Raw genomic sequence first — 27,297 nt, forward strand, 5'->3', positions numbered from 1 at the left:
CAACTACTGAAGCCCACGCGCTTAGAGCCCGCTCTCCACAACAAAGAGTAGCCCCAGATCACCGCAACTAGAGAAAGCCCACGCGCAGCAACAAAGACCCAACACAGCCAAAAAAATAAATAAAAATTAAAATTAAAAAAGAACCTAATGGTAATTCTGTTTTTGAAAACTGTAATAACTGACATTTTTAAAAAAAAAATTACTAAAAAAACTCAACAGTAGATTTCAAGTAGAAAAAAAAGAAAAAGAAATCATTGCACTTGGACATAGATTGATAAAAATTATGCAATCTGAAAAACAGAGAAAAAAGGAATAAAGAAAAATGAACAGAACCTTAAAAATGCCTGGGATACCAAAGAGGCACACCAACATACATGAAGTGGGAGTCCCAGCAGAGGAGAGAGGAAAAGGAGCAGAACAAAATATTAGAAGAAATAGTGGCTTAAATCTTTTAAAAATGATGAGAGCATTTATCTACATACAAGTACAAACTACAAGTACAACAAACACAAAGAGATCCACACCCATACACACCATAGTAAAAATGTCAAAAGACAAAGAGAAAACAAGAGAAAAATGACTTATCACATGGCTTTTCATTACAAATAATGAAGGTCATGAGGCAGTAGGGTGACATATTCAAAATGCCTTTTTTTTTTTTTTTTTTTTTTTTTGCGGTACGCGGGCCTCTCACCGTTGTGGCCTCTCCCGTTGCAGAGCACGGGCTGCGGACGCACAGGCTCAGCGGCCATGGCTCATGGGCCCAGCCGCTCTGCGGCATGTGGGATCCTCCTGGACTGGGGCACGAACCTGTGTCCCCTGCAGCAGCAGGTGGACTCTCAACCACTGTGCCACCAGGGAAGCCCCAAAATGCTTTTTTTTAAAAAAAAAAAAAAAAGAAAAAGAAAGTCAACCTAAAAACCTATATCCAGCAAAACTAACATTCAAAAAATAAAGGTGAAATAAAGACGGTGCTAGATATAAAAACTGAGAGACTCCATTGCTTGTAGGTTAATGTTCTTTAGACTGAAAGCAGGAGACTCCAGGCAGTGAGGCAAATCTACACCAAGAAGCAAACATCACTGATAAAGGTAGTTATATAATTACAAAAGACTGTATAAATGCCTATTCCTTCTTTCTTCTGGTAACTGATTTTAAAAAAATAAAACACTTGTATAAAACAATATGTATGTAATTAAAATGTTGTGCCCATAACATATAGAAATGTAATATACTTGAAAATAATAGCATAAGAGGTAAGTGGGAACAAAGGTGTATTGGAGTAAGAAAATGACCCCAGACAGTGACTCAAATCCACAAGAACATAGAAGCAGAACCAGAAATAGTAACTTAAATGGTTAATACAACAAAATTTATAAATATACCTGTGTTCTTTTTCCTCAGCTCTATAAAAGTCATAAAGTTAATTAAAAGTATGATTTGTGACAATATGTTGTTGGGTTGTAACATATACAGAAGTAATATGTATACGACTAATAGCACAAAAAGTGGGACGAGGGACTAGATCTATGTAGAAGTAATGTTTCTATATCTCACTGGAATTTAGTACAAATGTGAAGTAGATTCTGATAAGTTAAGGTGTATATGATAAGCTTAGAGCAACCACTAATAAAATATCTAAAAAAAGTAGAGTGAAACTTACTAAAGAAATTATTATACTAAAAATTATTCACTTAATGTGGAAGAAAGCAGTAAAGGCAAAGTAGAAGAACAAAAAAAGACATGAGAGATGTAAAAAACAAAAAAACCCAAAATCTAAATATATCCATAATAACATTAAATGTGAATAGATTAAACAATCCAATCAAAGGGCAAAGATTGTTAGACTGAATAAAAAACAAGATCCAACTATATGCTCTCTATGAGAGACACACATTAGAAACCAGTGGACTGAAAGTAAAGACATGGAAAAGATATATAATGCAAACAGGAATAAAAAAGCTAGACTGGCTTTACCACAAAATAGACTTTAAAAGAAAACAAATAGTCAAAAAATATAGATTGAGAGACATTTTATGGTGATAAAGGGCCAATCCATTAGGAAGATATAAAATTATAAACATATATGCATCTAACAACAGAGCCACAAAATACATGAAGAAAAACTGACATAACTTGGAGAAACGAACAATTCAACAATAATAGTTGGAGACTTCATAACCCACTTTCAATAATAGATATAAAACTAGGCAGAGGATCAACAAAGAGAAGATGTGAACAACACTATAAACCAACTAGAACCAAGAGGTATTTATGGAACACTCAGCTCAGCCACAGAGGAGTACAGATTACTCCGAAATATACCCAGAACATTCTCCAGGATAGATCATACGTGAGCCAGAAAACAAGCCTCTACAGATTTTAAAGGATTGAAATCATACAAAGTGTGGCATCCACCCATAATGAAATGAAAATAGCAATCAATATGAAGACATAACCAAGAAAAACATACGGGATGCAGCTAACACATTGCTTAGAGAAAAGATGTATAGGTGTAAAAGCCTATGTGTAAAAAGAGGGAAAACATCAAATCAAAAATCTAACCTTCCAACTTAGGACAATGGAAAAGAATAGTAAACTTAACCTCAAGCTAGCAGAAAAAGGAAATAATGAAGATTATAGTACAAGTTAGTGAAATAAAGGCTAAAAAAGAGAAAAATCAATGAGACTAAAAGTTGGTTCTTTAAAAACATTGACAAAATTGACAAACCTTCAGGTAGAGTAAACAAGAAAAAAGTAGAGAATACTGAAATCAGAAATAAAAAAGGGATATAACGAATGACCTCATAGAAATAAGAATTGTAAGAGAATATTATTAACAATTGTATGCTGATAAATTAGATAACTCAGATGAAATAGACAGCTACCAGACTGTGTAACTGAACTTTGGGAGACAGTGCGGTGTATGTGCTTGTAAATTATTCCCAACAAAGATTAGGAGCTGGTTTACTTATATAGTCATTTCTGTCAATTATTGATTGAAGGTTGCCCTTGGCACTTTTGACCTGCTGCATGCATTGTGGGAATGGCTTTCTGTCATCCTACAAAGGCCCTCAGGCACAGAGATGCTGAAACTAGAAGCAGGAAGTCATCTAGATCACACTGAAATGGTAGGTGTATGGGTGGGGCAGTAACAGTTTCTGCTATGAGGTGAGAGGAAAGGTGATGACATAAAATAATGAACACATGGTTTTCCTTTATCATGGATTTGGACCCTGTATTGAGAACATATGTCTTTTTGGTGTGAGCACTTCATGAAGCTATTAAAGTCCTGGTGATCTCCATGGTTGCTGTTTAGAGATTTCTTCTTCTGTTAACCATTTAGTACAATTGACAAATACACTTAAATGGAAACACAAACATGCAGGAAGCACGGACTCATCCCTGTCATGTGGACATCTCCCACTCATACACCCCAGAGTGGCTCCTCCAAACACGGATTTCCCTTCTCAAGCCCCCTTCAAACATGACCTAGATTCCCATAACTCCAAAAACAATTGGAGCCACCAAATGTGAATTATTTCGATTTCCATCAGCCTATTTACAAACCCCCTTAATATCAAAGTTTTGAGTTTGTGGGATGTTTGTTTATTAAGGAAGTGTCCTTTAGAGGGAAAAAAAGGAAAGGAAGCCGTATTAGGCAGAAGAAACTGAGCTACAATGTGGAAGCAGGAGCTTCAGCTGACCTCACCAGGGATTCTAGAGCCTAAATGGCCTGATGCATGTTGCGCCAGAATGACCTGGCCTTTAAACGCTACCTCAACCGCTCATTGGTTGAGGGCCTCCCTAAGAAGGGCATGACTTCAGAAAAGGCAGTTCCCTGTAGCCGAGTTATCCCTGCAGGGGTTGCTTACGCTCCCCATAGCAGGACAACCCTACTAAATCCTCCTTGAAAAGGAGATTTGCACAGCACTTCTCCAAAGCCACCATAGCTCACCTTGTGCCACCCAGACCCATTTCTTCCCGTGTCTCCAGGATTCTACTGGGGTGTTCTTCCCAGAGGAGACTTAGTAGAGGAATGTTAGCAGGATGAACTACTGCCCCCAACCCTGCAGCTGGTTTTGGGATCGCAACTGAAACTCGGCCTCTTTTCCTCCACTCTCCATCTGGACACCCTGCAGCACGCCCCTCTGCTGCCCCCGTGGCGTACCTGGGGGTGTGAGCAAGGCTGTCATCCCTCTGAGCTTTTCTCGGGCGAGGGCTGCTGCACAGGTATCCATCCGTCATCACCGTTGGGCAGGGGCGTGCGAGAGGCACCACGTGGGTCACCTGGATGCCACGTACGGCTCCCCTGCCCCGCTGCGTCACAGCATTATTATTTCATCTTTTTTGTAACTTCCTTCCTGCAAGTCCCAAAATACATTAATATCCAAACACGCAGCCGTGATAGCAGTCACAAACTTCTCCCAGCATCCCTCACTTTCAAGTGCTTCTATTTCTTTGCGTCTTTTGTTGTAAAACCCTTGAGCATGTAGTCTAGATGTTATTCTGTGCTCCATCTCCTGACTTTTTAGCTCATTTGAGACTGGCTTCTCCCTCCAGCACTATCTCCTCTTTCCCAGGTCAAAAATCTGGCCTAAGTGCCAACACTCCTTCAGATCTGATTCCGCGTCATGGGGCAGAGCTGCCCACGTGTCTTCGACTTTCCCTTCCTCTTGGTTTCTTTGATGCTTCCCCGGTTCCAGGCTCCCCTTCTGAGGCTGCTGCCTCCCTTCCTCACCGGTTCCTGTCTTTGCCTCACTGCCTGGGTGCTGCTGCCCTCCAGGGCTTTGTCTCCTACCTCCTCTCTCCCTGCACTTTATTATTAGCAAGGGTGTCATTCATCAGCTACTAACTCTAATCCCAGGCATCTCCAGACGGCCCCTCCGTCTTCACTTCTCTCCTGCTGAAGACAGTTCAGACTCAGGGTGCCACGAACAACCCGCTGAACTCTTTTAAAACCAACTCCTGCCATGACTGCCTCCACTCTCCTGTCTGACGGCGTCGTCAGCCTTGAACATGGAAGCAATGGATGCGTCGTACTTCTCTCTCTCCCCCTTGCTGACGATGGAGTCACCTGTCTCTTGTCTCACCCCTTCCCTCGCTTCCCACAGTCTCTGACCCAAGCCCGCTGCATTTTGACCGAGCTCCCACGGTTGACGCTGACGGGGTTTCCGTCTGGCTGCTTCGTCCCAGGCCGTGGCTGTGGGGTCGTTTCCATTAGGCAGAGCTCAGAGTCAGCTCAGTCTGTGCGTGGGATCTGGTGGAGTTTTTGCCTTTCCCTTTCATTGTGAAGGTGAGCAGACCTTAAAGAGGCTACATTTCTACCAAGGGGAGACAGGAGAGTTGAGACAAATTGTGAAAAGCTGTCAGGGAAGGTGGGATGAAGATTGGGTAGGTGTGCACGCCAAGAAATGGGTTTTTCAGATGTGATGTCCTGCTCTCCCTTTGAACGCACAGGGTTAGGAGGGTCCTGGCAGGGCTGAAATCAGAGAGACACACGTGACATCTGTCACCCAAACCAAGGACCGAGGACCTATTCTGGCCCAATGATTCATTTTCATTCATTTATTTCTGTGCTTCCTCTTTTCACTAAAGCTTTTAGGAAGTATTTAAAACATTGCTCTTGGGATGAAGATATAGTAATAATAGTTTTAAAAAAGCAAACATTTCGGCCATTATTATATTATTACTATTTATTGATTACTATATTATCACATATCATATTCCACAATAATATGTAGTAAAGATATAAAACCCATGTATGTGAAATAGTTTCAGGATCTTTACAAATATCAATGCACCGCTCGGGGCATAGAGAGCAAGGATGCCGCTGTCAAGTGTGGCTTTAAGAGCAGGTGATTCCCGAGATGATGAGTCCGCTGTTGTGGCATCTAGAAAGGCTGGCCATCACGTGGTCCGTCTCTCAGAGCATCCAAGAGCATCACCGCTGCCCGCTGCTCTCTCTAGCCCTTAAGGGTCGACGGACTGTCAAGTAGGCACAGAACTCTCTGCGAGATGTCCACAGCTGTGTCAGCCCCGTCCCAGGTGTGGGGTGCTCTGCCAGGGACCCACACACACCATTTAAAAAATTCTCACAACAACCCTGTGAGGCAAGTTTACACGTCAGTAAGAAGAGGCTGGGAAAAGTGGATAACGGTCTTGATGGTGATGATTATAGCTGCCCTAAGCTGGGTCCTCTGAGGCGGTGTTTGGGGCACAAGATATTTACTAGGGAAGTCCCTGGGAATCAACAGCTGCGGTGGGGGGAGCAGTGGGAACAGGGGCGCCAGAGGTCAAGGTCAAGGGGGTGTCACAGCTCAGTCAGGATCCTCTCTCACTGGGTGGAAAGGACTAGGCCTTTACTCTGAGCCTTGATCGGTCACTGGAGTTGGGCCGTACTGGGGAGGGATTTCCCTGGGGAGGAACTGGGGGGGGGATCCCACTTGGGGAGGGATTTCCCTGCCTTGCAAGTGAGGAGATCCCAGAGGCCGTCGTCTGCCAGCCCTGCCAGTAGCTGGACCAGCGAGCATTCCCTTGAAGAAGAACAGGAGCAGTTCATCTCTGCATCCACCACAATCGTGGGAATTAAAATGTATTAAGTGCTTAACAAAGATTAATGAACTTAATCGTAATAGCAACCCTATAAGGTTGGACGGCTAGTCCTTCTGGGTGAGGAAAATGAGGCTGGTGAGGATAAGGAACTCACCTAGTCACACAGGGTCCAAATCTGAACTGCGATTATCTCCCCCTTCCTGTGCTGTCAGCCATGCACGGGCAGTGACAGAGAAAAGTATGGGAAATGCTCATATCCTGAACAAATTATTTATACAGGTAGGAATAACACCTGGGAAAGAAGAATGCAAAACAGAGCACGTTGCCATGTAGAGAGAGCAGGGACTGGAAGGACGTTGACCTGAGCCTGGATCCACCCCTGTCTGGCTGTGGGGCTCCTACCAAGCCACACACACCTGCCAGGCCTCAGTCTTCTCATCAAGATAGGCTGAGAATACCCTCCTCTCTGGCCCTCAGAAAAGGGGCAGTGGAGTCTGCCTAGCAGATGGCCATGTCACATGATGTTCATGTTAAACTGTGTTGTCCACAGTGTCTTCTGGGGTGTACCAGGGGACCCTGCTGAGGACGGTGACATCATGGAAGAATGGGAGCTTGGCTGAGCTTTGAAAGTGCTGACGGGGGTGAGGAAGGAGAGTGGGGAACAGGGGGGGCTGGCGAGAAGGGCAGGGGCAGGGAAGGGACAGCGGTACTGTTAACAAAGACCCTGAGGTTCCCCGCGCCATCTCATGACGTCCTCCCACCTCCAAACGGACAGGTGCCATCACCCCCCTCAATTTCCAGATGCGAAACCTGGGCTCTGAGGGTCTGTGAGCCATGCCTTCAGGGGATATCCTTACTCAGTGGTGGGACCGTGATTTGGGCCCGATCTGCAGCGTTCAGAGCCCATGCTCTGACCATGACGTCACGCTCATGTCTGCTGCATGTGCGTCCATAACATGTCTCTGTCGAAGGAGGTGGGGAATCCAGGTGTTTCCGGTGATTCTCTTCTTGTTCAGGTCATAGTTCCACGTGTGTTTGGAGTCAGCATTATTCAGACAAGGTCTGTGCAGATAGGGTTCTTTCCTTTTACCTGTGTTCGCACGTTCTCCAGCTTCATCTGCCATTTGCTGCCCGCCCCGGGGTGTTTCCTGGACTGTACCTTTCCTCTCACAGCTGTACGCATGTGTCTTGCCCTCTGGGCTCAGCGCAGAAAGACTCCTCCGCCAGTTTCTGAAGGCTTCCCTTCCCTTCCAACAACTGATGCTCACGGGATGGACAGAGCCCCGATCCTGCCCTGTACGTTCACTGGCCTGAGCCGACATCCGGGGGGGAGATAACTCAGGTACAGGTGTGTAACGCCAGAGGGGGTCAACACACAGCTGGTGGCCCTGTAGCTAGGATGGGGACAATGCTCAGGTGGAAGATAATAATAAATAATGATAAAACAGCAGCAACAACCATGGCAGCAATTAGTAATAATAATATTGTCGTTATGATAGGAAGCAGAAGTAATATTTACTGACAACCTTGACCTCGGCATCCTCTCCTGCCTCCCATTTCTCTTCTGCTAGGTCAGAAACTTGAATGAATGGAAATAGGAAGAACATTCTAACCGCAAGAGCTGCCTGTCGATATTGCAAGGCCATCTGTGATGCAGTGATACTCGTGTGCATGGAAGTGCCCCCCCAAAACCTGGGGGCCACGAGCCAGGGGTCGCACACAGGATTTTAGCGTTAGCTACAGGTTAGCACAAACAATGTCTGAGATCCGTCCCTAGTCCAAAATTCTAGGACATAGGGATCAGGCATTTCCCCAGGGACCTGAAGCTGCCCTGTCGTGCCTGTGAGGTCCTGAGTGTGGGTGGGTGATGCGCCGCCAAGGTCCCATGCTTTTGGCGTGGGGGTCAGGTGAAGTGTCACAGCTGCACGTCCACATTCACGGCTCCCTGTGCGCTCTGCCGAGCAGGGCTGCTGTTCTGTCTGGCAGGTAAGACGGTCTCTGTCTTTGTTTCTCGTCTACTCGGGGAAGGCAGACTGGTGGGGACTTGATGTTCTGAGGTCAGAGGTGCTGAAGTGAATAGCTACGTCGGGGGACAGCTCCTGATTTAAAGCAAATCTAACACAAAATAAGGCAGTCTCAAAAATCGAACGCAGTTACGTGATTGCCGGTCATTGGGTCCACGCAGCAGCTCCCCAGTCTCCCCAAGCCCCCCATGTTCCCCAATCCCAGCTGGCCGGCTCTTCTCCGGAAGGTGGGCTGTCTTTAAATTTAGAACCATACGAGTGCAACAGCCCAAGCGAGAGCCAGTGTGAAAAGCCGTTTTAAAGGTGGATTTGCACATTGAAGGAGCATCTCTAAAGAAACAAATGACCGCATCCTTAACTTGGTGCCCCCTCTATGACAAATATAAGAATAACAGTCAGGGTTTCCTTTGAGCCACCATCTTCCATTCACTCACACTGTGGTCTAGACTCAAAATCTTTTCCTCCAGCTCTGAGTGGAAATCACTGATTAGGCAAACTGCTGATATACAAGCAAAATGAGCCTGTTTACCATGTGGGAGCTTGCTAATTGCAAAGAAACGTGAGTTGCAGGCTCGCTCCTTTGTCTGGGAAAAGCTGTCTTTGCCGTGACAGAGGAGGGTGTTCAGGCATGGGGAGTCCAGGCCTGGAATCGGGGTGATAATTGGACTAGTTTTTGTGCTTGGCTTTTCTCTTCCTGGGTTTTCTTCCTGAGACAGCTCATCAAGAAGCACCCTCGGCCATCTGCTGTGAAGTGTGCTGCACGGTCCAGTTAAAGACAAGGGCTGCTCGGAAGATGACCCTCCCGCGGAAAAGTGTCCTACCCGTTCATCAGTAAATGTTTATTGAGCACCTACTTTTTGCCGAGCTTTGTGCTTGGTGCTGAGGACAGAGACTGACTGGTCCTCCATCAAACAGAAAAGAGACAGTGTCCTGTACTTACCTAGGCCAAACCCACTACAGTAACCTGACCGTAAGGAAGGATATGATTCTGAGGAGGTGCCGAGGAGGCAGGAATACTTATGCTGGGAAACTGGCGATGTACCCAGAGAAGGTGACTTGTGAGCTGGGTGTAGAGGTGAGCTTGGGAACTGGATGTGCAGAGGAGGGCACTTTGGAAAGGAGAAACAGCACGGGCTGAAGCAGAAAGAGATGCGACTGGAAAGGCCCGTGTTCCCACAGTGGGCATGGATCTATGGGCTATTACCTCTGAAACAGGATTTGCAGATCATCTGGTTCAGTGACTTAGTTTTCTGGTGAGGACCTCGAAGGCAAGAGAGTGGAAGGAACTTCTCCAGAGTCTGAAGCTCTGACCTCTTCAGCCCCTTTGCACCAGGCCCCTGTGTATATTTGTATCTACTGTTCTTGGGGCATATTTTTGCTCTGGAGTTACTTGCATCTCATATCCCTGTGCCTGGCGCTGGCTTTCTTCCCCTCGCCAAGTCTGCAAATAGCATCCTCTTGGCTCTTCCCCCTTAAATGCATCCATCCATCCACCAATCAATCAGCCTATCTATCAAACACACATATACAGACCACCATGTCTGGCCCCTTCTACGCCGTTTCTTTCTTTGGCTCTTTAGAGCTCCCCATCTCTTTGTATTCCTCATCTTTAAAATGAACTTGTTCTTGATTGATTTAAGATATGAAGATCTCAGAATCTCTTCTTTAGTGGTTTCAACATGCCTAGAAGCATAGGTATTTCAGGGCTGAAAAGACACCAGGATGTAACTTGGCGTGCTGTATGCGTCTGTCTTAGTTTCTACACTTCCAAGGAAACTATTTTTAGAACCCACTGCCCAGCACCATTGGTTTGTGCTAATTAAAATGAGTATGGTGAGGTTCATTTCTGACAGACCCTGCCTCTTGCAGAAGACAGTCACCTGTGCCCTATTTCAGAGTCTGGGCAGGTTATCAAATTCTCCTGCTTCTCCTCCCCACAGGCCCCCGGCGTCCTCAGCCCCACTCCTGTTCAGCCTCACCGCCTGATGACAAGGTTTTCTAGCTGCAGACCTGGTCTCTCTTCTCTGCAGACCCTCAGTGACTGGGGTGGGTGTCAGAGCAAATGACCAAGTCCAGGAGTTGTCAGAAAAACAGTCTGTGGAACAAAATGCACACTTTGCCAGAGGGTGGGAAGGTTAGAAAGCAGCATATCTTGACAGAGAGAGAGAAGTGTTGGAATTAATTCATAAACTTGTTGGATGGAAATTAGCAGATGAAGATTTGCAAGGGGAGAAGAGACAGAGGGGGAGAGAAATGGGAAGAGACAGACAGATGGAGAGGGGGAGGGAGAGGGTGGAAAATAGAGCAGAAGACGCAGCTTTATTTCGCAGTCTTGCTTTACCCTCCGTTGAAGCAGCCTGTGCTTTTGCAGGGATCCTGCCTCGCCTGTGTTTTTTGCTCCCCTTTTTAACCTCTGCCATCCTCAACCCCTGATCCTGGCCTCACCCCCAGCTTCCTGCTTCCGCAACAGTTGTGCTTTTCACACACATGGCATTCCTGGCTTCTGATGAGGGGACTCTCTCTCTCTCTGCAGAGAGCACCAAACTTCTGATGTCCCCATGCTAAGAGGAAAGGACTGGGCCTTTAGGGGGAGATCTTCACTCCTGATCCTCTGATCTTGTTCAAGTCACCCTCTTTGAACCTCGGTTTTCCACCTGTAAAATTAGGATTCTTGGGCAGGCTAAATGCAATTATGTGTATAAGTCATTTACCTTAGAATCGGGTGTGCTGTATGCATTCAGTTATTATTATTGTTATTGTTATTATTCATAGCAGCAGTACAAGTACCAGATTCTAAATTCTCTCTCTGGTGTCCTATACCTAGTAGCTCAGTCTTTCTAGTAGAGGTAAGAGGTCCAAGCACTGTGTTTAAGTTCAGCTTTAGGGCCAGGACAGACACACATTACCCTGTTTCCATTCCTTGATTGATGGCTGGAGTCTTGCCACGTGACACAGCATCTGTTGGATGATGTTCCTTTCTGGAACAGACTACAGGCCATCACCCAGTCCCATTTTGAGAGAACACTTGAGATCGCCACGTGTGAGACCAGACGCGGTTGGGTTCATTTTCTTCCCTCTATAACAAGGGTTTGCCCTGAAGTATCTCCTCCCCCCAAGCCCGTATATGCCTCCCCAGATTCAAGGTACCATCTCTAAATCAGCACCTGCCTGTAGTCTTACTGTGGGGAGATCCTGAGTTTTTTCCAAAGTAGATCTAGATAAACTGAAGCGTGTGCACATTTGGAAGGGTTCTTGCAAGGTTATTTCAGCCTCTCTGCATCCTGATTTCTTTCCCGTTCTCAGTGACATCTAACCCCGGGTTTCTGTACCACCTGCTTTAGGACCTCTTCCCCCACCTATGAAGGGGAACAACAAAACAAACTTGGCATAAAATCCACTCACACCAATGCACGTACTCTTCCCGAGTGTTTTACAATTTGAATTCTTTAAGCACGAATTGGACTTTGTCTTTTGAGAAGGAAACATTAGGCATTAGCTTGCTTGTGATAAACTACCTGGGGAGAGGGTAGAGAGGTTTTCCTCCCTTCCCTTTTCTAGGATGTTCCTGAAGGAAAGCAGTACCAGTTTAAACTCTTTTAGGAGGATTGCTGCAAAGGGAAATTGAGATGGGTGGTAGTTAATTTTATGCGTCAAAGTGGCGGGGCCACAGCACCCAGGTATTCGGGACAAATTATTCCAGATGTTCCTGTGAAGGTATTTTTAGATGAAATTAACATTTAAAATAGTAGACTTTGAGTGAAGCTGATTAACTTCCATCATGTGGGTGGGCCTTATCCAAGCAGTTGAAGGTCTTAATGGAAAACCACTGACTTCCCGGAGGAGAAGGGAATTCTGCCAGCACACAGCCTTCAGATGTGAACTGCAGCATGAACTCTCCCCGGGTCTCCTGCCTTCAGGTCTGCCCCGCAGACATGGCACACCACAACTGCAGAGGCCAGGAACTGGAAGTAAATCTGGCTAGATAGATAGGTTAGGTAGGGAGATAGGTAGGTAGGTAGATATCGGATTATATATCTTCTCCCTATATATCCTATCTAGCTTCTATCTTCACATATATATCTGTCTGTCTGTCTCTCAGATCCCCCTGGCTCCGTTTCTCTGGAGAATTCTAATATAAGATGCTTGGATGCATCTTCCTCTCTCCTGTAATGCTGCCTTCTTTCCTTTTCTTCTACTTTCTTGTTGCCATTTCCTTTCCCATCCTCTTTCCCAAGACTTCCTGATGCTTGGAGGAAGAAGTGCCAGGAGTGGATTCTATTTCCCCCCTTCCCAGTTCTCGGCCTGCATTTCCTGCCACCACGGGCAATGGAGAGCTCATGACCCAGAGTGTGTGTGCGGGTTTTTTTTGTTCGTTTGTTTTGTTTTGTTCTGTTCTGTTTCCCTGTCTTGATCTCTGTAATATTGAATCCATCCAGCAAGGTGACTGGGAGCTCAAGCAGCTGGGAGGAGATGAGAGTGAACTTTGGGGATTACATCAGAGAGAAAAATGGGTGTTCAGTTGAGAGGTGGCGGGGGGGCCTTAGTGGTGAGGAAAAGAGACTGCTCAGAGACAAATCCCAGATGTCAGTGTGGTGGTGGTGATGATGCTTAGAGGCTAGCAGAATTTTAGAGACTGTCCAGGCCAACGCACCTCAAACTTTTTTGGCCATAACCCACAATAAAAAGACATATTAAAATGTGACCGGAGCACAAGTGCATGTGAGAGAGCTTGAGAACATGTATAAATAAACACATAAGAGCTGGATTCTGTGATGTGATAACATTTTATGAGAGGCTTCCTCTTTACATCACAATGATCATGTCCATCACAAGCTATGCTTCTGATTAGTATGGTTATCTCATTAATTAGCATACTAATAGCTAGAGCCCATACACAATGTGTGTTAACCCAGCCACCTGCTCTCCCACCATGAGGAACTTCCTCCAGGATAAATACCGGTGTGGTCCATGGTCAGTGCTGTGTGGTCACAGGGAGTCTGGACTGACACACATTGAACTACTTTAATTCTTCTCCACCTCAAGCTAAATTGCTACCAATGAAATATCATCCAATGTCCAAATGAAGACAAATTTCTTCAATTATCTAATATTTGGAATGTGCATCTTGAATAGCTCTAATATCTGTGAAATTGGAGGCTATGAAATGGAGATACATAACTGGTTTTTATTATTAATTGAATAAATATTTATTGAGAATGTGCTATTTGCCAGGAACTGTTATGGTTGCCATTGATATAGCAGTGAACCGTGATGGGGACAGGAAAAGATACAGCATTTTCTACTTTGAGTTCTTAGAAATGACTAGAAACAATCTTTCTTCTCCATGCACTGGTTTCTTAATCTAATAATAATGATACCTTTCTCACAGAGATGTTAAAAGGATGACATGAGGTGATACCTGTGAGGCTTGTACCCTAGCATCTGGCACATAGTGGGATGAGGATGGTGGTGATGATGGTAGTGATGATAATGATGACACTGGTGGTGATGATGATGACGGTGGTGGTGGTGATGATGGTGATGGTGATGGTGATGATGGTGATGATGATGGTGATGGTGGTGATGATGGTAGTGATGATGACAGTGATGACAGTGGTGATGATGATGGTGGTGATGGTGATGATGATAATGATGGTGATGATGATGGTGGTGATGGTGATGACGGTGGTGATGATGGTGATGATGATGGTGATGATGGTGGTGATGATGGTGGTGGTGGTGATGATGGTGGTGATGGTGATGATGATGGTGATGGTGGTGATGATGGTAGTGATGATGTCAATGATGACAGTGGTGATGATGATGGTGGTGATGATGGTGATGATGATGGTGGTGATGATGGTGATGATGGTGATGATGGTGATGATGAGATGGTGGCGATGGTGATGGTGGTGATGATGGTGATGATGATGGTGATGATGATGGTGGTGATGATGGTGGTGATGATGGTGATGATGGTGGTGATGATGGTAGTAATGATTATGATGACAGTGGTGGTGATGATGATGATGACGGTGGTGGTGGTGATGATGGTGATGATGGTGATGGTGATGATGGTGATGGTGATGATGGTGGTGATGATGGTAGTGATGATAATGATGACAGTGGTGGTGATGATGATGATGACGGTGGTGGTGGTGATGATGGTGGTGATGGTGATGATGATGGTGATGGTGGTGATGATGATGATGGTGATAATGATGGTAGTGATGATGGTGATGATTACGGTGGTGATGATGGTGATTACGGTGGTGATGATGGTGATGACAGTGGTCACTGTAATTGTTTTTTAAATGTTGGTTGGTTGGTCTGTCCCTGAGTGGGTCCAGAGATGGAACTTCTGACCTGAAACAATTCATTCGACATGTACTTGTTACTCATCAGCCACATACAAAATGCTGTGATTAGCACATGCAGGTCTCTGACAAGTCCACAAAACTCTTATCTTCAGACACCATATATCAGTATTGAGGGCCGTCAGGCTACAGATGAAATAAAATCAAACCCAATGCCAGCCTCCCTCATACCCACATCTCTGTGCAGTTAGAGCCTCACTTTCTCCCTTCTTATTCTGTCACACTCAGCTGGAAAGCCTGGGCACCATTTGCTCTCTCCCTCACCCCTCAGCTCTCACCAACTGACTTCTGCTGCTGCCCCAGCAGTGAAACTTCTTCTGCCAAAGCCACCTTTGTCCCCACTCTGAAGACTGAACACATGGCAGACCATCCTTCACCGTCCTGAATTCCCTAGCATCAGACACCGTTAACCACTCTCTTCTTAATAGTCTAGGAGGTCACTGATCCCTGATTTCCCTTCTAATTTTCTGGCCACTGCACAGACTCCTTCATGAGATCTCCCCACACCCCTTCAGCATCTCTGTTGCCCAGACCTCACATCTAAGGCTTCATTCCCCTCCCTGAATCTTGTGCTAAACAACTGCCACAGGATCCAGGGCTTCAGCTCCACCTAAACAAAGATGATTACAAAATCCATAGCTCTAAACATTGTGTCCTTCTCAGACTCAAAACCTAAATATCCAAATGCCAACAGAAAGTTCTCCTTGGATGTTTCACTGGCCTTACCTTCCACATTTACCATTTATGCCCCTCCACTCAGTATCCACTCTCCTTACCATTTCTCTGCAATTGGTTATATCAATCATCCACTCAGTAGCCAACATCAGAAACCCAGCAGCAGCCTAAATCACTCTCACTCTTTAAAAATGCTCTTAAGGGTCACTTCCTTTGAGTAGGCTTTCCAAGAATCCTCACCTAATTTAGATGGTCCAACTCTGAGATGTTGTAGCATCCTTGCATGTTTTTATTTTAAATCTTATCATATTGTATTACAATATCTGATTCATTTGCCCTACTAAATTATAAACGCCTTGTGGGCAGGTGATATATCATGTTCTCTGTATCCCCCAGCCCAGCCAACTGCCTATATATTCAATGAGTCTTGGTCAGAAAAAAAAAAGAAAGATTGAACGAATTAGTCAACAAAATAAATGAACAATATATTTTTTAAAGCTTGGCAAACGAGATAAGATTTCAGGTAATCAGCATATAATATAAAATGCAAGTCCTCGATCCTCTCTAAGACCTAGGGAGCTCAGATTCACTTTAGCAGGAAGGGGAGAGAGAGGGCAGGTGAAGCATCAGAGCACACGTCCTGTGTGCTGAGCCCTCTGCTGGGGTCTCATATACAACTTGTTCAGTTCTTCAAAGGAAGAAAAAGTACAGTGTTGCTAATCTAACCAATGAGTAAACTTGGGTTCAGAGAAGTCTGGTCCATTGCCCATGGTCCTGGGTGGCAAGTCCAGATTTAGAGCCAGGTAAGTTGGCTCCTGACGGGCATTCTCTCCTCCACACCCTGGTTCTCGTCTGTCATAGTGGAAGCTGTAATGAGACTCTGGAGGGGTAGACTGTAATAACTCCCATTGAGCATTTAAAAAACGCATTTTATGGCTTGTAGGTTTCAATATAAAGTTTTTTTTGTCATTTGATTTATAGAACTATATGTGGTGTGGCTATAAAGTAATGAGGCAGATTTTATTGTATGGTTTGTGGAAACTGGTCTCTTTGCAGGAGTCTCCAGGATTTCTAGAAGGAGATGTTCAGTGCAGTTGATGTTGATGCCTTATGATGTTCCACCATTGAGGAGTTTGGGGGCCAGGGAGGAAATGAGAACGGAAGAAGCAGATTCTCGGCTGTCAGCTTAACTGACATTCTGCAGACCGTGGAGAGCGGACATCAGTTCTCTCGCGCAGCAAATATTCTCTGGTGTTCACTCCATGCCAGGCTCTAGTCCATGGCAGAGGAATCAGGGATGAACGGGAGAAGTGCCTGCTCTCAGGGAGCCTGCAATACTAATGCGAGAGAGACAGTTACATGCAGGCACGTGCACGACACTTGGAAGGGCAGGGTGTAGGATAAGGAGGCTGATGTTACAGCAACTGGATTGTACAGCCTTCAGTAGATCGCTCTTTCGGTCTTGGGGAATACCTCCTCTGTATCTTTTTACAAAGCGAATCTTGTGTGCCTTATGCTTTGTTTCGTTTCTATTGCGGTTTTGTTTGTTTTGGCCAATTTCAGTCATTTTGGCATAGAGAAGACAAGAGGAATTTTATGTTCATTGATGGCGGTCACTGTGCCAGGCACGGCAAGAGGAGTGAGCTGTCTGAATTCTCAGGGCGGCCTTGCCAAGATGCCCCTGTGAACCCTGTTTACAGATGAGAACATACAGATTCAGAGAGGATGAGAAACGTGCCCCAGATGACAGAGGTACAAGAGGCAGGGCTGGGATGCAAAGCATGGGTTTTAATTGCTGCCCGCCCTTGGTGCTTCTCACTGGCCCGAGCACATGGGCCTGACAGAGACGCTGTGACTCGGTCAGTGATGGAAGGCGGGCGGAGCAAGACTCCACTGACCCGAAGTCTGGCCGCAGGTCAGCAGTGGACTAGAAAAACCACTGAACATCTATTTGCCTCAAAAGTCCCCATCACAAGAAAAAACATGGTAACTATGTAGGGACAGATGTTAACCAGACTTACTGTGGTGATCATTTTGCAATATATACAAATATCAAATCGTCATGTTGTACACCTGAAACGAACATAGCTTTATACGTCAAGTATACCTCAATTTAAAAAAACACATATATTTGGCTCGGTTATCAAGAGTGCAAAAAGACAAAGAGAAATGAAGTTACTCATTCCTTTTTAGCACTGATCTTGTAGGCAGCTATTATACAGGGATTGCTTTGAGTTTTATTTTGAACAGAACTCGTGTCTCATCTGAAGTATTACATTCTGGTATGTGTTTCCATGTCTTGGAACTTCCTTGAGCCTAAAAACTGAAGGCTTTTGGTTCAGTTCATTTTGAATTCTTACCTCTCTGTTCACTAGCAGACATCTCTAGCTGGTAATACCTGCATGTCCTGAGGGCCCAAGACAGACAACATCCCCCAGCTAAACCACGATGCCTCCTCAATCGTCCCGCCCCACTGAGTCCTCCTGATTTAGGTCGGCTTCTGGAATATAAATATGCGTCATGCACAGGCGTCTTATTTTATTTCTTTCTAATGCACACACAGAGCAGCTGGGTACAATCTTCTCTCAGATAAACACAAGCTGTAAGTTTTCCTTATTTATAAATAACACACAGTTTGAAATTGCTTTTACAACTGGATACAAATTTCATTAGATGAATTCAGATATTTCTGTTGGATCCAGAGTTCCCCATAGCCAACCTCACTGAGGCAGCCTCTCCATGGTACAAGGAAACCATATTAATAAGCACTTTGATCCTTAGGTGACTTCTAGTTCTAAAATTGGCTCTTTAAAATTAGAGAGAGACTGTTCAGTTTTCCCACATTACACACACACACACACACACACACACACACACAAAAAACCTCTGGACAACTTGGAAATTTGCCTGCCCTGCTCTGTACAGCTTACCTGCCCCCAGAGCCACTTCAGAGAAAAAAACCTCTGATGGTGGGGTAATTAGGTCTCTTTCTATAGGTAATAAGAAAACATTTATTGGGTCCTTACGGAGGGCCCAGCAGGGTGCTGACAACTTGTATTTCATTTAACACTCAAAAATACTGTACACATTCATTACTATCATTGCCTCTATTTACAGATGGGGAAACTAAGGACTATCAAAGTTAAGGATACTGTATAAAATCACCCTGAAGTAGGTTTTAGAGGTGGGATTCAAGTGGACTCCAGTGTCCAAGTTCTGGTCTGACCCACTACCCAATAAAACAAGGGCCCCCTGGATTCATTAAGGGTAAGTGAGTAGCATTTTTTAAAAACCATACCGATATAATTCACAGCCTCATCCCCAAACAATTTTAGAATCTACTGTCAAAAGCTAAGATACGGCCGAGCAGAGGAAGTATATTAAGAGACAAATTGAAAACAGTGGAATGGACTAAACTTCAGAACAGCTTAGGTTCTAAAGTTTATACTGTTGGGTTTATTTCTAATTTACAAAGGCAGAGAGAGGGGCCTCTAGATCTGGAGGGAGGGTTCCATGGATAACATCTCCTCACCACACACACAGAGCAGAAAGAGAAAGACTTGTATCACCATTTTCCCTTTAACCGTGAGCCTAGGTGAGCTGCTGGGCTGTCCTCAGTGCTCTGCTGCGGCCTCAGCCCCTTTCCTCCTGCTGCCCACGGCTCCACTTGACCGTCTCCTACAGCACTCACTCACTCCTTCGACCTCTGCCTCTCTAAACCTATTTCTTCTGGACTCGTCCTCATCACAGGGTATCGTGCCACCCCAAACTCAGCCCCTTCTTTTTCTCAATCCCAGCATCCAGACTCTCAGGAAGCCCTGACTACTGTACTTCCACAATATGCCCCTTACCTTTCCCTGTTTCTCCATCGCCATTGTCACCGACATCATTTCTCCCCTCTTCTGCCCCCGACACTCTCCCTGAATCCCACTCTGTGCCCTTGCAACCCCTTCTCTTCATGACAAAGTGATATTTTAAAGCTCATCAGATCAGGTAACCTCCCTGCTTTACGTTTTCTAAAACTACTACATTGCACTGGATCCAACTTGCATTTTCTATTACAAATCGCCCTAAGTATCTAGACGTCTGTAGGTCTGAATCAGAGCTTTAGTTGGTACGTAGGGCATTTACATCCTTTCATTTGTAACTTTTTTTTTTTTTTTTTTTTTTTTTGCGGTACGCAGGCCTCTCACTGTTGCGGCCTCTCCCATTGCGGAGCACAGGCTCCGGACGCGCAGGTTCAGCGGCCACGGCTCACGGGCCCAGCCGCTCCGCGGCATGTGGGATCTTCCCGGACCGGGGCACGAACCCGTATCCCCTGCATCGGCAGGCGGACTCCCAACCACTGTGCCACCAGGGAAGCCCCATTTGTAACTTTTTACATGTCACAAGTTGTAATCACTGGAAAGTGGGGATTTTGCTATATAGTCATAATTTATGATTACTAAGCGCTTCCACTGCGCCGATTCCTTTGGCAATTATCTCATTAATTGTTGCCCTGTATTAATCAAGTTTTGAGGTTTTCTATTCTGTATTTTAAAATGCTTTGACATCTTGGAGGCTTGCAAATTCTGGAGAGACTGTCTCTCCCAGGGCTAGCTAATTTCTAGAGATAGCAAACAACTTGCCTTCAGCATGTCCTTCATATGCAAACCAACCCAGTAAGAGCCCACATCCCTAACCATTTCCTCTACCCAATGGTCACACACCAAGCCAATGTTTCCCCTGCCCTGAGTCACCCCAGGGCCAGGTTCTGGACAACTAGAGACCACATCCAGAGTCCGGGCCTGCCACAGTTATTCACAAAATCCAGCCCTAAGTCTGCTCAAGCTTGCCCTCCCCACCTTGCCAATTCCTTCTCCCAGAAACCACCATCAAGTCTCTGGACCTTGCTTTCTCCTTGTCCTTTCTGCGTCCCCTCTCACCCTGGTGCTTCCCCATGTGGCCCTGCACAGTGTGGCGTGCCCCTCCTCTGGGGAACGCCAAGGAATAAATTCTCCTTTCAAGACAGTTTTTTCCATGTCTGCCATCTTACAACATAATCTTGGGGACGTTTCACAAAACCCCAAAACCCTATGAAATAGGTGAGACAGGTATTATTAGATACCAGTCACACAGCTGAAGGATCAAGGAGTCAGTATCTGAACGGACAATCCAACTGCAGAACCAATACGCTTAGTACTCTAATCCGTCCTCATTTAATTTGTCTTTCATATGTGTCATCAAATATCCAAAAGAGGTTTAACCGGGGGTTTCCCTATCATAGTACTCAGTCAAGAATTTCACAGAAATCTCCTGATATAAACTACTTGTTCATTGTTCATTGCAAAGCTCACCCCCTTTTACCTTTCCCATTTCAATCTGGTTTGGCCTTCCAGTCTCTAAATGGATATACTGGTCCCTAGCAATGCCTTACAGACGAATGAAATCTCCCCCACCAAACTGTAGACAGGCATAGATTCACACACAAAAAACTACAGACCTCTGTAGTTATTTCTCTGATTCCCTAGCCCTTAAGTTCAGCCCATGTATTCACCCACAGATATTGAAGCAGGAAGCCGACTTACAGAAGAGAAAGATGACGGCCCCATATTCTCTAGGACTCCGGATACCTAGAGCTGGGGGGAGTCAGCCCTGCAAAAATAAAAAGTTTATCCTTTTCCCAAGGGCAGGATTTGTTACATGTTATTAAGAATATATAATGCCTCACTTCATCCTATCTCTACCTCTCTTCTTTTCTTGCCCTGCCTGTTCTCCTCCCACCGGGAATCTCATGTTCTTTCCTGCTTTCTTTTCTTCTCCAGCAACTCTTTCCATCTCAAGTCATCCTTCAGGGGCTGATTCCGCCTTTGGCAGCAGCCCAGCTGCACCTCCTGAAAAGCACTAGAACGAGCAGGTGCGTGAGTCGGCCGTGTCATCGGTGTGCCCGGCAACCAAGCAGCAGGAGCTGCGTGACTTGTACGGCAGCCTGACCCATCCCCACGGCTCCCACCCTTGGTGTTCAAGAGACAAACTCTGTCACTGAAGAAAATCATAAGCCCAGCCCCAGTTCTCAGCTTTGCACAGATTAAAGCACTGAAAAAGTCTTTCCAGGCTGTTGATAGTGGACAAGAGCATCTCGGAGTTTAGAGGATTATGTACAATGTGTATACAGAAAACCCAGGTACACTCAGGTCTTAAGGAAAGATGTGTGTCATTAAAACTGGTGGGTGGGGCTTCCCTGGTGGCGCAGTGGTTGGGAGTCCGCCTGCCGATGCAGGGGACACGGGTTCGTGCCCCGGTCCAGGAGGATCCCGCGTGCCGCGGAGCGGCTGGGCCCGTGAAGCCACGGCCGCTGAGCCTGCGCGTCCGGAGCCTGCGCTCCGCAACGGGAGAGGCCACAACAGTGAGAGGCCTGCGTACAGCAAAAAAAAAAAAACAAACTGGTGGGTGATCCCAAAGTAAGTTGTTTGGCTGCTCTCTGAGGCCTTGCCTCTCCTCCCAGCATCATTACCCCTCTCAGCCAGAAGCGCACTGGAGAGTGTACTGCTCATGCCCGCATTATTAACGTCTGCATTCTGGGAAGGAGATGCCATGTACTTTCACTCTATTAAAACTTATAAAACATAGGTGGCATAACTAGTGACAGGTATTCTTTCTTCCTGAGGTACGATGCTCTAATTAAAAACTTTAGACCTAAGATGTATGTGGTTCTCTTTTTACAGGGGGCAGGGGATGGGCGGTATTTATTTATATTATAGTATTTATCATAGTATAGTATATAGCAGTACAGTATCTGTTTGTGCCCAGCTTTTATAACTGAGAACAGGTAGCACACTTTTGTGCCCTTCAGCAACGAACACAATTAATGGTATAAGTTTAAAGCTTATTTTTGAATTACACTTCATTGCAACAGTTGTTCAGAGCCCAGGCTAATTTTACAAAAGGATTTGAGAACGAATGCAGTAAAGCAAATGCACGTAGCAACTATTAAACTATGATACAAGGGCAGAAGCCACATAATAAGGGGTGGCTTTTGTCAGGGGGAGCAGAAAGAAAGCCTCTTGACAGGCCCAAGGAAAGCCTGAGCTTTTCAGTTCTTAACCAAAAGAAATGCCTCCATACTCCAAACTGACAGGCAGGGCTCTAAGAATACCTTATCACCAGGTCCCCTCCGGATACGGTGATGGTGCCACTTTATGTTGTGATCATAAAGCCACAGATGGATTTTATAAGAATCAGTCTTATTACTTTTTAGGATCCCTACGTGTTTTCCCCAGTTTTTGCATTTTTACAATAAGATACTTGGGTAATAAGCGTGGAGTAGGACAGGGACGATTTTGCTCGTGGCGCAGTAGGAAGAAATTCTGATTTGCCAGTTGGAGAGCCAGAGCGCGCAACTCAAGGGCCAGGAGTACTTCCAAGGTGGGTCACCGCAGGAGAAAGCGCTCCACCTTGTCGCCAAGGCCCAGGAGAGCTCTGCCTGGGATGGGGCTGTAGCTCGGCCACGTGGAGAGGGCGCTGCCGAGCGGTGGACGCGCACACGGGGTCAGAATCCCGGCGTGGGAAACCTAGCTGAGCTCTCCAGGGCGGGGTTTGGCAACTTCTGCCTTGGCCTCCGGCATCCGGGAAAGGAAGGTGCGAGTCAGTTTCCAGTTTGCTGCGGTCCCGAGCCCTTCCCTCCCGCCCGCACGCAGGGAAGCCGCCTAGAGGGGCGCAGCGTTCCCGGGCAGGCGCGGTGTCGGGGAAGAGAGGAGCGGGGGAGGTGGCGGCCCGACACGCGCGGCTCCCGGCGCAAGTGGGCGGCGCGGCTGGGGTTACGGTGTGCGCCCGCGCCCAGCGCCCGCCGCGTGGCGCGCTGTCGGCCCGCTCGCTCTGCGTCGGCCCCGCGGAGAGCTGCGGTGAGTGACGGAGCTGCTGCCATGACAACCCCGGCGGTCTGGGCCCGCGCGTGTTGGAGCTGCTCCCGGGAGGCCGGCGGCGCGGAGGCCGGGGGCGGCCGCTGAGCGTGGCGTCCGCGCGTCCCCGCGCCCCGCGCCGCGTCCCCGGAGAGGCGGGCGCGGCGTCCGCCAGCTCCCCGTGGGCCCCGAGCCTGCGCCGCCGGCGCTCCGCGGGCCGGGCTGGCCGCCAGTCCCCGCGCGGGCTGCGGCGAGGACGCCAGGCACCCACCGCACAGGAGGATCCTCGGGCTCGGCGGCGGCTGCGGGTCCCCGCGGTGGAACTTTTTACCGCCTTTGCGTTCCAGATTGGAGACTCGGGCTGGTTTCTAAATACAACTGTACATATGTGTGATCTAATAAAACATTCTCTCCTCTCCTTGAAGCGGCAGCTTTTTATGACATCTCCTTTATGTCAGAGACACTTGCCTGGCTTCTTTGGGTTATAAACTTTTGATGCCAGACCTCGGCAGGACGTGCCCAACTGAATGTTAAAGTAGCATCTCGGAGAGAGGCAGAGAAAGAGCAATCCGTGACCTTCATCTCTGCACCTTCCTCCTTCCTCTCCCTTCCCGGCCGCCTCCCTCCTCCCCAGGGGAGCGTCGAGAAAGCTCTTTTTGGATGCAGGAGGGGGCTTCTGGTTCTGCCAGGCTGGAAAGCTGAGGCAGGATCTGAGGAAGAATCATTAGAGTCGGGAGAGCCTGGACTCCGCTTCTGCTTCCCCCTCTCTGCTTCTGGCTGGTTCCAGCCCTTTCCTCCCTCCCCACGCGGCTGCCTGAGACCCGCCGGTGTGCGGGGCGGGGGACGAGGACCGAGCGGCTGCCTGCCGGAGTTCTGGGAAGTTGTGGCCGTCGAGGATGGGGGTCTGTGGGTACCTGTTCCTGCCCTGGAAGTGCCTCGTGGTCGTGTCTCTCAGGCTGCTGTTCCTTGTACCCACAGGAGTGCCCGTGCGCAGCGGAGATGCCACCTTCCCCAAAGCGATGGACAACGTGACGGTCCGGCAGGGGGAGAGCGCCACCCTCAGGTAGGGAGCTGTACTTCGGCGGGGGCCTGAGCCCCTCGATGTGATTCCGTGGGAAGGGGCGAGCGAGAGAGAAGCGGAGACTTGCGTTGGGGATTGGAGCGTGGGAGAGGGCCTTTTGCAGGCCCAAGAGGTGCCCACTTGGCGTTCTGTGGGCAGCTAGCACCCATTCTCCTGGACAGCTTTGTCATTTGCTGTGGCTTTTCTGGTTCCGGATCTTAGGAGCGAGTTCTTGAGTCCTTGCTTGGGGCTCCATGTATCTGTGAGGCCGTGACGTGGCTAGACTCACTTTTGCCTTGGCCCCGGGATGAGCGCCCTGGCATTGAAATATGCCGGGGGTTTAGCCCGAGATCACTGGTACCCCGGTGGCTGTCGTACAGTCCGGAAGGTATGTGATGAGGCAGGGTAGTCCTCCCAGTGGGCCGGCTGGTCTCTGTCAGAGCGATACCTGAAATTTCAGGCTCTGGAATTGCTGTTGCTGGGCCGTGTGGCCCTTTATGAGTTTGCCTAAGAGGCAGCCATCCTGGCCAACCCGGTGTGGTGCTCCTGGGGTCCCTATTATAAATTATGAGGACAGTTTTATCTTTGCAGGCTCAGGCCAGGGAGAGGAAACATAACATGTAGCTTTTATGCAACAACACTCCTATGTGAAAAGCACAAAACGAAAGCTTTTTGTTTTACCTTAATGAGTTACAGAGCATCACTTACATGCTCCAGGCAGGGGGGTGGAGCTTCTTGGAATATGAACCTTTGGGGACCAGGCCTGCTGCAGCAGAGACTTTAATAAAAATGCAGCCACCACTTTGCACCAGCTCAGCAGATATCATCTTTTATCCCTTTAATGAGGCAGTTCTGGTCCCCGGAGACCGATTCAGGGACATCCCACCTTAACTCTGCTCATAGTGTACACAGGGTGAATGCATTTGCCCTGTCTGTGACTTTGATGGTTACGGTGGAAATAAAACGTCGTGCCCCAGATTCTGCCGCCAAGAAGCCTGGCTTCTCCAAGGACTGTATGTGGGTGGGGCTGCCTTCCTGTTCTTCCCTTGACTTCCTTGGTTGAACCCTCTCCATCTGGACAAGCCTCTCCCTGGGGAAGGAAGGAAAGGCCTCCTGCCTCCTGCTCTTCCTACCTGAGCCCAGGCATTAGGGTTGATACTTGCCACTTTGAAGGTGGTCCTCAGTTGAGTCTTCTTTTGAGCTTGAGGACAAGTCCTAGAACTCTGTCTGCTGGTGCATGGGGGCCCCAGGAGGAGAGAGAAAAAAGAGGATGGAGACAGACCTCCTCTCTAGACAGCAGGAGGGAAAGCCTCTGGGCATGTGGGCACCCCTCAGCCAGGCCCAGACTAGAGGGAATGTAACATGCCTACTTCCTTGCCTTAGAGAAATCCTGGGGGTCCATGCCCTGAGAGGCACATGTGCAGAGGGCCAGTCTGCTCAAAGAGAGGAGTAGCAGCCAGGCTACAGTGCATGTTAACTAAGGAAATGGGGGGAAATGGTAGTAGGTATGAAGGGATTTTGATGCTGCCACGCACCTCTCTTCATCCTCCAAACTATTACCAGGGACAGAGAGGCCCAGCATTGAATAAGGCCTCAGTGCTGAACTTTCCAAAATCCTCTGTCCTCTTCTTGCCTCTGAAAGTTAAACCAGAAACTTAAAAACTGGAGCTTTCTGCTGTACGGGATGCAATAAGATAGTTCCACCAGCAGAGGGCCAGCTTTGCTCTGCCTTTTTTTTTTATTAGCTGCTGGCCTGTTTTCATGATCTTCAGTTCTAATGTTTAGCAGCTGGGCTTCATAATGGGAATGGGAATAAAAAAGGGAAAGCTGAATAGTTGCTTTTTTGTGCTTTGTGGAGAAAAAAAAAAAAAGCCTTACGTATTTGAGTATAACTGTTATCTGTTACCGGATGGCATGCTCTATTTTTTAAAAAGTAAGCGCGTCTTATGTTGATTTTTGCCTCTCAACTTGTGTATAATTTGCCCTGAAATAGAGAAGTTCAGTGCATTGTTCCCATTTTAATCCTTCTTTATCCTCTTTCTTTTACCTCTCATGTTCTTCTCTTTTATTACGTTTTCCTTTGTTTTTATCAGATACCTCCATTTTATATATTTTTCCATGCTGTTCATTCTCATCTTTCTGCCTTTGCTTTCATCACTTAATTCTTACTATTTCCTGATTTGGAAGGTTCTGGTTTCAACTACTATTACAATGTTTCTTAAAATAACATAGCTAGCTCCTGCAGATCTCTGGGGGTCTCCATCTCTCCCCTTCTGTTTTCCGTGCTCCTTTGGTTTCTTGGCTCTACAGCTGTGTGCCCGTCTCAATGAAAACCTTGTTTGTCAGGACTCAGAGCGGGCATCCGCTGCTTCCCGTCTCTGGAAGTCCACGACCTCAACCCCAGATAGATGTATCATTTGGGGGTTTTTTTTTTGCTTCTAAAAATTGTAATTCTTAACGGTGACCACTCTTTAGTCTCCTGAAAGGTATACCTTTGGGCATTCCGCGCTTGGGAATTTAGTGTTCTGAATGCATCAGATGTTCAGAGGCGTTGAAAAAATGGAGTGATTCCCAGGCTCATCAGCCACAGAAAGTCTTTCACATGTGGCTGCCCTGGATCCATGTATCGCAAGCCTGTTTCTAAATCTTGAATGAAGTCACATAGGAGGCCAAAGACCGACTAGGAGAAGGAAAAGAATCGAGAAAGCTGGGACCTCCTTTGAAATTCA

At 46.9% G+C, this 27,297-nt stretch overlaps 1 protein-coding gene across 1 annotated transcript in view; it reads left to right on the plus strand.

Moving 5' to 3' along the window:
• OPCML (opioid binding protein/cell adhesion molecule like) overlaps positions 1-27,297 on the plus strand; it is a 1,102,163-nt gene that overhangs the window by 577,600 nt on the left and 497,266 nt on the right. The window contains exon 2 of the mRNA XM_024131267.1: positions 24,487-24,571. Within this exon, the coding sequence (XP_023987035.1) occupies positions 24,487-24,571 (85 nt within the window). The remainder of the gene's footprint in view (positions 1-24,486; positions 24,572-27,297) is intronic.

The sequence above is a fragment of the Physeter macrocephalus genome, chromosome 16, assembly GCF_002837175.3.
Source record: "Physeter macrocephalus isolate SW-GA chromosome 16, ASM283717v5, whole genome shotgun sequence".
NCBI classification, from domain to species: domain Eukaryota; kingdom Metazoa; phylum Chordata; class Mammalia; order Artiodactyla; family Physeteridae; genus Physeter; species Physeter macrocephalus.